The sequence below is a fragment of the Tiliqua scincoides genome, chromosome 3 (assembly GCF_035046505.1).
Source record: "Tiliqua scincoides isolate rTilSci1 chromosome 3, rTilSci1.hap2, whole genome shotgun sequence".
Taxonomy (NCBI): Eukaryota; Metazoa; Chordata; class Lepidosauria; order Squamata; family Scincidae; genus Tiliqua; species Tiliqua scincoides.
Window position 1 is genome coordinate 209,331,478 of NC_089823.1, and position 14,034 is coordinate 209,345,511.

Genomic DNA, 14,034 nt, shown 5'->3' on the forward strand with positions numbered 1-14,034 from the left:
TAGACACCTCAGCAGGCTCCCATTTCAAATTTGGATCATGCTTGCAGTCAAGAAGACTGCAATATAAAACAAGTCTGCTTTCTCAAAAGTAGTAGTTTGAACTATGCCTAGAATCAGGGATGGAACTCGACTGGTAAAGATTTGACCCAAGATGTGAAAACATCTTGTGTATTCCGCAACTTGTGACAACTCGAGTCACGTGTGTCACTGACTAAGACCCTGACTCACAACTCATGACAGTGACTCTGAAAAGTGTCCATAGATACTTGATTCATAGGGACTTGTGAATTTTTGTGTCTGCAACTTGGTTGCGTCCATGATTGCTACTTTTTACCTGCTGCTTCTGTGCTGCACAAAAGACCTCAAGGGGTGATCCAAAAGCCGGCATTCAGATCAGCACGAGCAGCAGACATGGTAGGAAGAGGGTAGGTTGGTCCCAGAAATTGGGGGCTGGGTGTGGGGGAGAGAAGGAAGGCTTAACAAGGCTAGGGGGAAGAACCAGAAGAAGGTGGAGTCAGCCAGGACATCGGGGAGGGAGAGGGCTCTCTTGTCCACCTAGGAAAGAATGGCCAATCCATTGGACAAAGGATGAATGGCCCAATTTTTTTTTTATGAATGAGGGAGGGGACAAGGAAGAGCAGAATGGATGGGGGAGGAGGGAATTCTTACGATAGGAATAGTTACCAGGGAGGGACAGTGATGTTATTAGTTGCTATGATAGCTTGCATTGCTATTCGGCCTGCTGTATGAAATGAGTCTGATACTCCGGTTCTATACCAAGGAACCCCAGCATGTGATGAAACACACACATTTTAAAATGTATGCCAATTTACAAAATATTTTATGTTCCTAGGAGCACACTATGAGAAACGCTACACTTATGTCTTCTCAGGTTTAAGGCATGTATGATCCAGCAGCATCCATCTATTGCGCGTTCATGGTTACATCCTTCTGACGAAAACCAGGCCAATTTACTGTTGGATTGATTTTTAATAGGAACCCTGGGCTTCCGAGTTCTCCTGAGAAGGTTCCTCTCCCCCCAATAGCCCTTCTCTGCCTGGTCTCAATAACCTGGGATAGTGGCAGTGAATACAGTCTTCAAAAGGTTTTTGCCCATTCAGTTGCTAGTCCATTAAAGGGAAAGCAGGAGAGATGTGAGCACACTAACCCTGGTGTGCACACTAACCCTGGTGTGAGCACACTAACCCCAGCATTATTCCCTGGGTCAGCCTGCCTTCTCTTGAGAGTCCTCTTCTGACAATGAGACACCCGAAAGCTTTACAGCTCAAGGAAGAGCCATACAGGTCTCTGTACAAGTTTCCAGAGCAAATAAACAGAACAAAAATCTTCCCTGGTTCACTGAGAAACTCCTGCTCAACTAGTGTTTCCCAACCTTTAGGAGACAATGGACAACTGAGGCAAAAACTGGAATTGTCATGGACCACATGCAATCCTCCACCCTTGTATGTATTGGCAACCTTCAGTCTCGAAAGACTATGGTATCGCGCTCTGAAAAGTGGTTCTGGAACAGCGTCTAGTGTGGCTAAAAAGGCCAATCCGGGAGTGACAATCCCTTCCACACTGGGAGCAAGTGCAGTCTGTCCCTGGTCTGTCTCCCTGGCTATGGGCCTTCCTTCTTTGCCTCTTAGCCTCAGACTGTTGGCAAAGTGTCTCTTCAAACTGGGAAAGGCCATGCTGCACAGCCTGCCTCCAAGCAGGCTGCTCAGAGGCCAGGGTTTCCCACCTGTTGAGGTCCACTCCTAAGGCCTTCAGATCCCTCTTGCAGATGTCCTTGTATTGCAGCTGTGGTCTACCTGTAGGGCGCTTTCCTTGCACGAGTTCTCCATAGAGGAGATCCTTTGGGATCCAGCCATCATCCATTCTCACAACATGACCGAGCCAACGCAGGCGTCTGTTTCAGCAGTGAATACATGCTAGGGATTCCAGCACGTTCCAGGACTGTGTTGTTTGGAACTTTGTCCTGCCAGGTGATGCCGAGGATGCGTCAGAGGCAGCGCATGTGGAAAGCGCTCAGTTTCCTCTCCTGTTGTGAGTGAAGAGTCCATGACTCACTGCAGTACAGAAGTGTACTCAGGACGCAAGCTCTGTAGACCTGGATCTTGGTATGTTCCGTCAGCTTCTTGTTGGACCAGACTCTCTTTGTGAGTCTGGAAAATGTGGTAGCTGCTTTACCGATGCGTTTGTTTAGCTCGGTATCGAGAGAAAGAGTGTCGGAGATCGTTGAGCCAAGGTACACAAAGTCATGGACAACCTCCAGTTCATGCTCAGAGATTGTAATGCAGGGAGGTGAGTCCACATCCTGAACCATGACCTGTGTTTTCTTCAGGCTGATTGTCAGTCCAAAATCTTGGCAGGCCTTGTTAAAACGATCCATGAGCTGCTGGAGATCTTTGGCAGAGTGTGTAGTGACAGCTGCATCGTCGGCAAAGAGGAAGTCACGCAGACATTTCAGCTGGACTTTGGATTTTGCTCTCAGTCTGGAGAGGTTGAAGAGCTTTCCGTCTGATCTGGTCCGGAGATAGATGCCTTCTGTTGCAGTTCCAAAGGCCTGCTTCAGCAGGACAGCGAAGAAAATCCCAAACAAGGTTGGCGCAAGAACCCTGCTTCACTCCGCTTCGGATGTCAAAAGGGTCTGATGTGGAGCCATCGAAGACAACAGTGCCCTTCATGTCCTTGTGGAAAGATCTGATGATGCTGAGGAGCCTGGGTGGACATCCGATCTTGGGGAGAATCTTGAAGAGATTCAAGATCTTGCATCCTCCACCCATGCACACAAAAAATACATTTAAGTTTGTAATACAGGCAGCCCTCATTATCCTCAAGGGTTCCATTCCCCCCAGATAAGGAAAAAAGTGGGTATTCAAAAACTGCAGTTTTCAAACCCAACCCTCCCCCCCCACCTGACAGGAGCTGAGCAGTTGTAGGTCCAGAGCCTCTTCTGAAGCCTACAGAGGCTGCAGGCAGACTCACACAGCCTCTGTGGGCTTTAGAAGAGCCTCCAGAAGTGAGAGCACCACAGCTCTTCTCACCCCCAGAGGCTTCAGATTGGCCTGCATTGGGGGTTTGGGGAGCCGCCGAAGAAGAAATCAGCAGATAATGAACGCACGGATAATGCGGGCTGCCTGTAATTAGAAAAGATATTAGAGATTTATTTATAGTGAAGATTTGTGGTTTGCTGCTAAGCTGCAGGCTGCTCGCTCAGAGAGCCACTGAAAGTGATCAAAAGCAATTTTTTTCCCTGAGACCTTGTGAACTGCTTTCTCAGGATCTCACAGACCACCTGTGGTTCCCCAGGCCATGGGTTGGGAATCAGTGTGCTAAACAATTTGACATGCTGCCGTGCTTAACTAGTATTTTAAAACAGATGCAAGAAAGCATACCCATACACTGTTTAATTCCCGTTTCAGGTCATTCTTAACTATGTATTGAATCACCAAGAGTAAGGTAAGGCACCCTAGTTTTAAATGATCCAATCTCCATTTCAATTGTCGTCCAGAGGGACATGCACTCCCAATATCTCATTAAAAACAATGCTGGTGCTGCTATGCAGCACCAACACAAGTTACCAACACAACACCAACATAAGTTAACTGAATCATGTTCAGCACAATTTCTGAAAGCTGGTTTCTCACAACATTTAAAAGTCACTTCAGCAGTTACATAATAGATCCCTTTCATGTGTACTCCATCACTGCTTCCTTTTAGAACTGCAGGGATCACTGTGCAACTACACTACAAACATATCTGCTTTGTTAAATGTGAAAATTACCACAGAAGGTACAAACATTCATCATTTATAAAATTACTTTCATATTTGAGAAAGTGGAACGAACTAAACACTCATTTAGTCTAGACCAGGCGTCTCCAAACTTTTTGACCAGTAGGCCGCATCAAATATCTGGCATGGTGTTGAGGGCCAGAAAAAAAATTTAAATGTAAAATTTAAATAAATAAGAGATGGAACTTAGATAAGTGAATAAATGAATGGATGGGCTCATTCATTCAACCTCTCTGGCCCTCCAAACACCCTCCAGACACAACCAGAGCACAGCTCTGGTCATGTACAGTTGAATGGGCCAGAGGCTTTCAGGGGACAAGGCACTGGCTGCAGGTCAGACAGAGGCTTGTCGTGGGCCGCATCTGGCCCCTGGGCCGGGGTTTGGAGACCCCTGGTCTAGACCAGTGGTTCCCAAACTTTTTAACACCAGAATCCACTTTTTAAAACAGCACTTTACCCGGATCCAGCTGGACTTCTAAAAAAAAAAGATAGAAATAATTTTATTTTTAATAATTAGAAAGACACTCAAATATTTATCTCCCTATATTTACACATGCTTGCAGACTGCAGGAGTTCAGCTCCTTAAAGGACAGTTACAGTATCTGATTTCTGAATGGCTTCAGGGCTTCAGGCATTAGTTACCTGATCTTCCTTATCACCCTTTGGCAACCCACCAAAAATCAGGTCACTACCTACCAGTGGGTTCCAACCCACAGTTTGGTAACCACTCATAGACTAAAATGACCAATAACTAAAGACAAAACTCAAAGCGTCACCTATAAACTCTCATGCATGAAGTAATGACACTTGTCTAGCTGCCTGCTTTCAGTGGAACTCCACATATTCATAAGTACATATCACTGCACCTGAAAATCAGGAATTTATTTCAGCAACAGGCTTTGCCTTAGCATGGAAGTTATTTTATAAAGCATTGCCAGTTTATAACTGCTTACTGGTTACTGTAATTTGTTTTTAAAGAGTCATTACAGAAAAAGTAGATTTCCATTAAATAGCCCTCGAAGTATTTCAAACAAAACTGAAAATATGCCTCAGGTTAAGTTTGTGGTTTTAGCACATTTTAAGAACTAAGTGATTAGGTTAATGGAAGAAAAATGTATATGAAGCATTTTTTTCAAATATATTATACAAATTAAAGTCTTCATAAGGAAGATTTAGCCAAACATAGCCCAACATGAGAAACGTAATAACCATGCAAGAGATTTGTGCCATGCTTTATTTTAAAAGTTATATGCATCAATATACTGCATCACCAACTACACAAGCAACAAAAATCCAAGCTTGAGGAATACGTTTTGTTTGTTAATTCTAGTAAACTACTTACTCTGCAGTATCTAAATTTCAAAATTTCATTTCGAACTTTAAAACATAGCAAAATTTGGGCACATTAGCATTTTGTATCTATGGGACAATTCACACACTTAAAATATTCCAGTTGACACACAGTACTAATGTGTCTGAAATTTGCTTCCATATTAGAAGTGAAACTTGGCATGCAATCTGGATATTACAGAAGTACATAAGTGGTTAGAGTAATTTATGGGAGATTGCAGTTTACAGTTACTGTACAATGCAATTCATCCTATGTACGACTAATGCTAATTGACACTTAAGATCAATAACTGGATATTTCAAACATTTCAAAAGATACTGATTCAAGAGACATCTGATCTAGACAAATGAGCAGGTTCCCTCATTTCTCAATTGCGTATATTTACTGTTGACAAGTTGCTTATAGATATTAGCCATACCTTCCTCCTACTGCGTCGTCTTGTGGTTGGGCCCCGACAGTGTTCCTTTGTGAACGTCGCAGTGACCCCCCTGGACTGTTATTAGGCCGGTTGGACATTGGCACCTCTCTCCTGAAGGGACATACCCTTTCTAGACACTACCATTCACTGAAAGACAAAAAAACATTCAACTTAATAAATGTCTGCCAGGAGAGACACTTGTCTTAAAGGAGATTAAGAGACAAAAGATATAAATAATCCAATAAGCAAAGCATTTGTTATAGATTGTCTTAATGGTCAGTTAGCAACCTATCTACTTCCTTAGCAATACTTCTATTTCACATTAAATGTTACATTCATACCTACAGTATTTTACAGAGTAAAGATTTCAAATATTTAAAACAGAACGAATCCTAAAAGTACTATAATCAAATTCTCTGGAGTTACTTTGTAGTATTTTTTTGCCATTATATCAAACTGCTTCTGTTGTAGCATGAAGAGACACTCCAGGATAAAGACCAAAACTGTGTCAACATTTTATTCAGGGCGCAATCCTAAACAACTTTCCAACACTGACTTAGCCACAATGCAGCCCCCAAGGTAAGGTAACAAGCATGTCCTTACCTTGGGGAGGCCTCCTTGACTGACTCCCCACTGCAGGATGCAGTGCACACCACACTGGGACAGCTGTATCAGTGCTAAAAAATTGGTTAGGATTGCACCCTCAGTGTCTCAAACTGTTGGAAATTACATCCCATCTGACCCATGGATTTACAACAGTCAAATTTGAAAAAACTGAATTAAGTTATGCAATTTCCCTTAACAGAAAATTAGTTGTATTGCCACTCTTATATGCAAAGCTATCACTGCATTCTAAAGATGACAGGGTTTTCTGTTTTTACAATACAAAAACTGTTGGTGGGGGTGGAGACTTGTGACCCGACTCAAGCCATGCTGAATTTGCCTCTGTGAATTACTGTACAAATCACTTTTAAAATTAAAAACCAACACACAAAAGATCACCAAATAAAACCAGTATACTTTTACACCGATACTAATATTTAAAGCAATGACATTGTACACCACAGCTATCTTCTTACAAAGTTATCCACTGAAGAGGCAATATTCTCAAGGACTAGCAGTCCTGACCTAGAACTGGCAACAAGTGGACCATTAGCATGCCTTGCGAGAAAGAGGGTGCAAATTTTTGGTACAGAGGGAAAGTTGAATACCCATTGATGCATGAGAAACAAATTATGAAAAACAGTCAAGTTTTTGAACAATATGTTGAATATTGTTAAGGGCCTTTGCAGTCATAACACCCCTGAGCCCTTAACTATGATTAAGAAGATGGAATGTGGAACAAAAGTCTTCCTTCAAAACAAAATCCCAGCCTTCACTACTGTTAATAGTTAACAAGCATTGTCAACTAGATTTGGAACCAGATTCAGATCCTGATTAATACAGAACCTCAGGTAAATGTAGACCATGGTTAAGGCCAGTTCCAATATACTGCCAGAGTAGGTGCTAATGGAGGGGGAATTCATGCAAAAAAGAGTAAGCAAGTGAGAGACCCCTTAAATATGGTTCATAGATCTGAAACATTCTAGTGGCAACACTTGATTATATTAAAAGTCAACAATCCATGAAGGCTTCCAACAGCTGCTGTTTTACTGGAGTACAGATTGCCACCCCTTTATGACTAGTTGGATAAAAAGCTAAACTACTCCATAGGAAAATTAGAAACTCAAAACATGGCAAATGCTGAAGGTAGACCTTGATTATATTATTTCTTCACCGTTCAAGTTGTTCATAAATGCCGAACTTTAAGCTCATCTAGGGATAACATTTAAAACTGGCCAGCATTGAAAAAAGAAGCAACTTGCATGAATTTTGGAGCCATTCATTGCTCTGCACTTCTGCACTTTTTACTTCTAGTAAAATCACAAGATCGCCAAAAGACTGTTGTAACTTTGCTAGTTAACTTGGAGGAAAATCCTAGATAGCTATGCTAGTGTCCTTGGAGGCACAGGGTCTACATCTTCTTGAATTAGAATTCTACCTGTATGCAGTTTTGCCTATCAACCACAAGATGAAAGCTGTTAAAGTGCCACTGCTTTCCATTCAATCCCAACATAAAAAGTCAAAGTATTGAAAGGGAAGACTATTCAAGACATACAAGTACTTGAAGCAAAAGAATTTCCTATCATCATTAGTATTTCAGCTTAGTTTCAGATGGTAATGATGAAGGGAAATGCTTTAATTAAATAGAAAAGGCAAGATTCAAAGAAATAATGCTAGCAAGGTATTACAAGGTACAGGCAACAAGTAGAAATGCAAAGAATCATCTTACAGCTCAATCCATGGTACAGTGGTGCCAAAATAGCCACCACCATATTCTGTGGAAACAGGGAAGCAGCTGGAGGTCTCCTCAGGGTAAGGAGACATTTGCCTCCTTACCAAGTAAAGCCCCAGCTTTACTTCCTGCTGGCACTGCTTCTTTTTCATGTGGCACAAATGTACCTTATGGCATGTTTGCAAAACCCAGCACTGGCCACAGCCCCACTGCTGACGTCTGATAGGATCGAGCCCTTAAAGCAGTGGTACTCAAACTTTTCCAGCCTGTGGCTCCCTTGATCCCGTGGCTGTTGGCCATGACTCCCCATCATGTTCCTGAGGGCTGGAAGTCACATCATTAAACAAGAAGTGGCCAGAAATATTTACTATATTAAATTATATTAATCATATCATTAATTAAATGCAGATATTAAAAATATATTATTAATACACAGCAATATACATGCTTTATAAATGATCAGCTGCTCATCACTGTTGGAGACAGGATGCTTGAGTAGGTAGATTTCGTCTGCTCCAGGAGGACTCTTTTTTTTTTTTAACTTTGTAAGCATACCAGTAGAATTGTTTTTATCAAATGAAGTTTGTGAACAACCAGTCTGACCAACATTACACACACACACACACACACACACACACACACACACACACACACACACACACACACACACACACCCTGTGAACCCCAATCCAACTAGTCATTTCTCCCATTCTCCTTGGATAGGATTGAACCCTTTATTAATGTAATATAATTAAAAATTTTCCAGCAGCTGGGACAAACAAAAAAAACCATGAAAATATATCAGAGCTGATAAGGGTTTGGTTAGGAGGCTGATTTATCTTCTATACTAGGAGATGCACAGCTCAACCCTATGCATGTCTACCCAGAAGTAAGTCCCATTAGAGTCAATGGGGCTTACTCCCAAGAAAGCAGATAGGATTGGGCTGGCAATCACTTCATCAATGGCTGATAAGTATTCCCTTCAAATAGCAAGATTCATCACTTTAAAAATACAGCCTCTCCTCTTCAGTCAAACAAGATTAATAAATCACTTTAAAAACAGTACCCTTTTTCTGCTCCTGGCCAACTAAAGTGTGTGCTTGTCTCTCCCCTCCCCCCTTGCCAACTGCATGGAAACAACTTTAAGAGCCCTGGTGACTGGTAAAATAGGAAGTGTTTTATTTGGGGAGGGGGAAGAAAGCAGGAAGGTTTGGAGATCGAAAGGGGGCAGTGGAAGAGGGAGGGGGTTGAAAAGAGATTTCACTTTGATGAGAAGCGATCCCAGGCTGGGAAATAGGAACCAACCAGACAAGGATCAACGAGGGTTTCTTTCTGACAGTCAGCAAGGGCAAGGACTGCAAACTGAGCATACTCAGTATTTGCCAGCTGGAGGGTTGGAGTCGAAGAGGACACAGAAGGCAGCAGACTCAGAGAGGAGGGAGAAGAGGGTGGACAGCAACAGCTACTCTCAGTCCGGAAGGAGCAGCTGTGCAACCCCCATTTCTTCTGCTTTAAAAAGAGCAGAAGACAGAGGGGCTCTGCACAGGAACAGTGGTGTGACGGTCACTGCAAGAGGACAACCCGCGCCTCCCCTGTGCGTTCATGGCGCCAACCCAGGGAGCCGCGCCTCACAGTTTGAATAACACTGCCTTAAAGAGTAAAAACCTAGGGCATTCAAGGATGGAGGAGTTGGAAGAAGTGATAACTGGAGAAAGGTATCAAGACAGGGATGTTGGGGCAAGGGTACAGAGAACAGAAAGTTTGCGAGAGAGAGCAAGAAGACTGAAAGCCAGTACAAGAATTTGAAAAGCCATCTCATATTTGAGGACAAGCTGAGCTATTAGAGCATGGAGAACAAGCTACCAAAAAAATGTGTGTGCCCCAATACACCCCATACAAAATAACCTATTTGCCCTCTCCCCATCATGTGATCAGCATTCATCATAGATGGTTATCATCAACAGGACAATGCTCCAAACACAGATTTAGAACTCACCTGGGTCTACTCCTAAAGTAGCACCCAGATTTTCAGCACAGCAGGGCTCCATCATTAGAAGCAACCTTCATAATGGAAGGGGGGGAAAAAACACTCTTCCCTGTCATGGAGAACATCCAACACTGGAGCATCACCCCAGTGAAGGTCTGAATGCTACTCCTTTCTTAAGCATAGAAAGTCATCATGTAGTGTAATACCCACATTGGTCCATAGCAGAGATTAGAATTGTGGGAATGTAAAGCAAGTCATAAGATCCAGGATCTTAGAATGTTTTGTTAATAGTTTAAGGGAAGTTTCTCAGAAAAGAAAATTTGTTCTACTCATATAACTATGTCAGCAGTTACCCAGATTATATATGCATCTTTCTCCTTGCTGGGGTGTGCTGCCATCTAAACAAGAATTTTTGTTTAAGATTTAAACATGCACACATGCTCCCTCAGTTCTACTACTTGGTCAATGCACTATTTTTCCACCCTCTAAGAACAACTGAAATGATTCTTAAGATTTTACAAACTGAATGAAATGACATCGTTCTGAGGAAGTATTCAATATTACACATACACACTACATTTTATTTCCCATTACAAGTCATATGTAACCTTCCCAAAATATTACACATGTCATTCACATTTGGAGCAGTTTAACTGTACTATATTAATTCTGCTTAAGTCTCATTTTGTAAAGCTCTTTAAGCAACACTTTTGAATAGAATTAGAATAATAGTCCGATTAATGAATTGTCATGCATATGAACATCAAAATGCATACAACACCATATACAACTGTCTTCAATTGACTAGTAGGTGTGTGTGTGTGTGTATATATATATATATATATGTATATATACACACACACATACACATATACACATACACACACACACACACAAAAATAAGTTATTAAAGCAGCCATATATCCAAGCTATTTTCCTGTCAAATTCAACTTTCTAGTGATAGTGTATTAGTTCCTGTATTACCTAGTATCTTTCCAGACCTTTCAGAAATTTTAATAAAGCCACAAGCTGTTAAATTATAATACAAGCGCCTGTTATTGTCTGAGGGTCCAATCCTAGCAGATCTTCCAGTGCTGGTGTAGCCATGCATACATTACATCCTTTGGTGGGCAGGTAGTCATAGAGGCCTCCTCAAGATATGGGACAATTTGTTTCCTTACTTCTGCTCTGTATTGCAGTTGCACCAGTGCTGGAAGGTTTATTTAAATCAGAATGGAAGAAAGAACCAGAAAGGGGTAACACTGGTATTAATTCCAGGTAGAAACTTCAAAGGAAGAACTTCCTTTTTCTCTCCCAAAAGGCCAAAAATGCAAGTGTCCATTTTGCTCACTGTTGCCGCCTGATTCTTTGCCCATGTACCTGAGAGTAAGCACTTGTGAACATGTTTTAAGATATGATGCTGTGTTCCATGTGATATGCACACATTCTAAGAGTTGCATTTGCTGTGTCTAAAATCTGCTTTATTCTTGGCTAGTTCTTGTCCAAAAACAGACCTTGTCACTCTTCCTTATGTCCCCAAAAACTTGATGTGACATGTACATGTTCATAGTATCATTTGTATTCATTGTATTTGTATATTACAAATACAAATTGTATTATATGTACAAATTGTATTTGTAATAACAATTTGACTGGAGCTGGGCTGTAGGGGCCTATCTGAGGCCTTTAGAGGGCCAAAAACCATGATTATTGGTTTTTTGCCAAATATACAAAGTCATGGTTTTCAGTCCACAGGAGAGCCTCTGGACCCAACCAGAGCATAGCTCTGGTTAGGTTCAGAGGGCTTGGGGGTCTAAAATTCACAAATTCCAACATCCGCTGATTTCAAGGGGTTCCAGGAATGCAATCCCCACAGATGAGGGCCACCTATACTTTCTTCACACACAATCCAAAGCCATTAAATCTACTTTTAATCTTATGAAGTAAGACTTTCACGCAAGGTGGTTCCCAAGGTAGAATTCTAGAGACCAATTTGCTGAGAAATTTCCACTCAAATATAAGTACTCCCAGTTAGAATGTATTTGCCAAGCCAACTGTCAATTTGTCTGGTCTCAGTTTTTAACTGCATCCAAAGTTCGGAATGGCAGAAGGATAAAATGACAATTTTGTATAAATGGGCTTCAAGATGAAAGTTGACTTAAATGAATTTAAGAGGTTTAGGGTACAATCCTAACCTACTTTCCAGCACTGACACAAGAGCAACACAGCTCCAAGGTAAGGGAACAAATTATTTTGAGGAGGCTTCTGTGAGTACCACCCAACTGCAGGATGTAGCACACGTCCCATTGGCACAGCTAGTGCTGGAAAGTTGGTTAGGATTTGGGCCTTAGTGATATACATGCATATGGTGATTTCAGTTGTGAGTTGTCAACACAAGTCCATTTTAAATGTTATTTTTACTTTACAGTGTTAAATATTACTTCTCTCAGATGAAAAACTGCTGTGACTTCAAGTTATTTGAATAGCATACCTTTCCAACACACAACTCCCTACAAGTTTAACACTATGCAAAGTAAAAAACATGTCTATTCCATTAGTCAGACAACTTGTGTGGTCAGAAAAAGAAACTTTGTTCTAATAAAATAATCTGTGGTACTCACAGTATATATGCTCTATATATTCAGAAAAAGGGATATATCACTTCTCAAGCTTTTACTGTTGCCTACTTATGGGATGCCTTGCAATATTTGATTATTGATGTAGTGCAGGATCCAACTAAGTAGCACCAACTAAAAATACATGCTTCCCTTATTCCTTCTCACAGGTGGGGAGTGCATGGGGGGAATGTCTCTTAAAATAATTGCAAATATTTATGCCTGGAGGCCCCATGTCACCTGTGGAGCCTCCCAATATGTCCCATTTGTCTCTTCAGACCTCCGAAGAGACTAATTGGCAAGGAAAGTACTTTCCTTTTCCCCTCCCAAGCCTCCTAATCACTCCCCTCTCAAAGCATGCAGTGCAGCCTGTTTTGGTGCAACTGCATGCAATGGCAGGGAAAGAATAGGATTGGACTTTTAGTTTCATGCATGCATTATTACTGTGAATATGCCCACCGAAGAGCTGCAAACTGCTGTACCCTATACTACTCTTGAACTGGCCAGAATTTAGTTCTCACACAAAGCTTTCAGAGTCTTTATCTGAAGCTTTGGAATGCACAACCTTGTCTTAAGAGTTTCTGTCCCTCCTTCTGGTCTTTTTATCTTCTAGGAAGGCAGGGCAATGCCTCTCCCCCCCCCTCCCCAGTTTCTGGTAGTGTCACACTCGTCTAAAAGAACTGAAAAAGTTGACCAGGGCAGGCCAAGAGGACAGCAGACGCGGAAGCACTGAACACTTCACCAAAGCAGAACAAAGGTCACTAAAAGAAGGTAAGCAGCAATCCACAAGCAGCAAATGCCTTGTGGCTACAAAGTTCGTGGACACTTTGGTTTCTTGGACCATGACCTACTGTATGAAGATGTCCTGGCAAGAGATGGGATGCCTCTCATGTGTTTGGCAAGAATCTTACTAGCCTCTTCAGGAAGTCATTAAACTAAATACAAAAGGGAAAGAGGTCTGAAAATGAAGTCCAATGAGCAATGGTTAAAAGAGCTCTGTATGTTTAGCTTGGAGAAGAAAAATGACTAAGAGGAGATGGTTCAGATACTTGAAAGATGGCCGTCACACAGAAGGCAGAGAGACTTTCTCTGTGGCTCATGATGACCGAACTAGAACCTATGGTTTAAACTACAGGAAAATATTTAGGGTAAACATGAAGGACTTTCCTAACCATAAGAGCTGTCCAGACTGCCCTGTACAGATGTCAGCTCTCCCTCATTGGAGGTTTTCAAGCAGAGGTTGGACAGCTCTCTCACAGGTGCCTATACTAAATATATCACATGTAACTAATGAAAGCCAGATTTGACCAATGAGAACCCCACAGAGTTTTGGGCCGAACTTGTGCAAACTTTAGCATCACATTTCTGGAACAGTAGAGCCATGAGACATGGAATGTCAAGCACATGATGAATATACCAGAGCTAGTTACTGCTCCTAGGTAGCCCTCCATAGCTACACGTGGGAACAGAGTCAGCATCTTCTTACTCTTGTGTACTACTGAGCTTCATATTTGCATGTGCATTCTAAC

General features: G+C 41.8%; 1 protein-coding gene across 4 annotated transcripts in view; it reads right to left on the minus strand.

Moving 5' to 3' along the window:
• Positions 1-14,034, minus strand: part of TRIP12 (thyroid hormone receptor interactor 12) — a 101,030-nt gene that overhangs the window by 67,084 nt on the left and 19,912 nt on the right. For all 4 annotated transcript variants that reach the window (XM_066622658.1, XM_066622656.1, XM_066622660.1 and 1 more), the window contains exon 2: positions 5,569-5,715. In XM_066622658.1, the coding sequence (XP_066478755.1) occupies positions 5,569-5,666 (98 nt within the window). In that variant the 5' untranslated portion in view covers positions 5,667-5,715. The remainder of the gene's footprint in view (positions 1-5,568; positions 5,716-14,034) is intronic.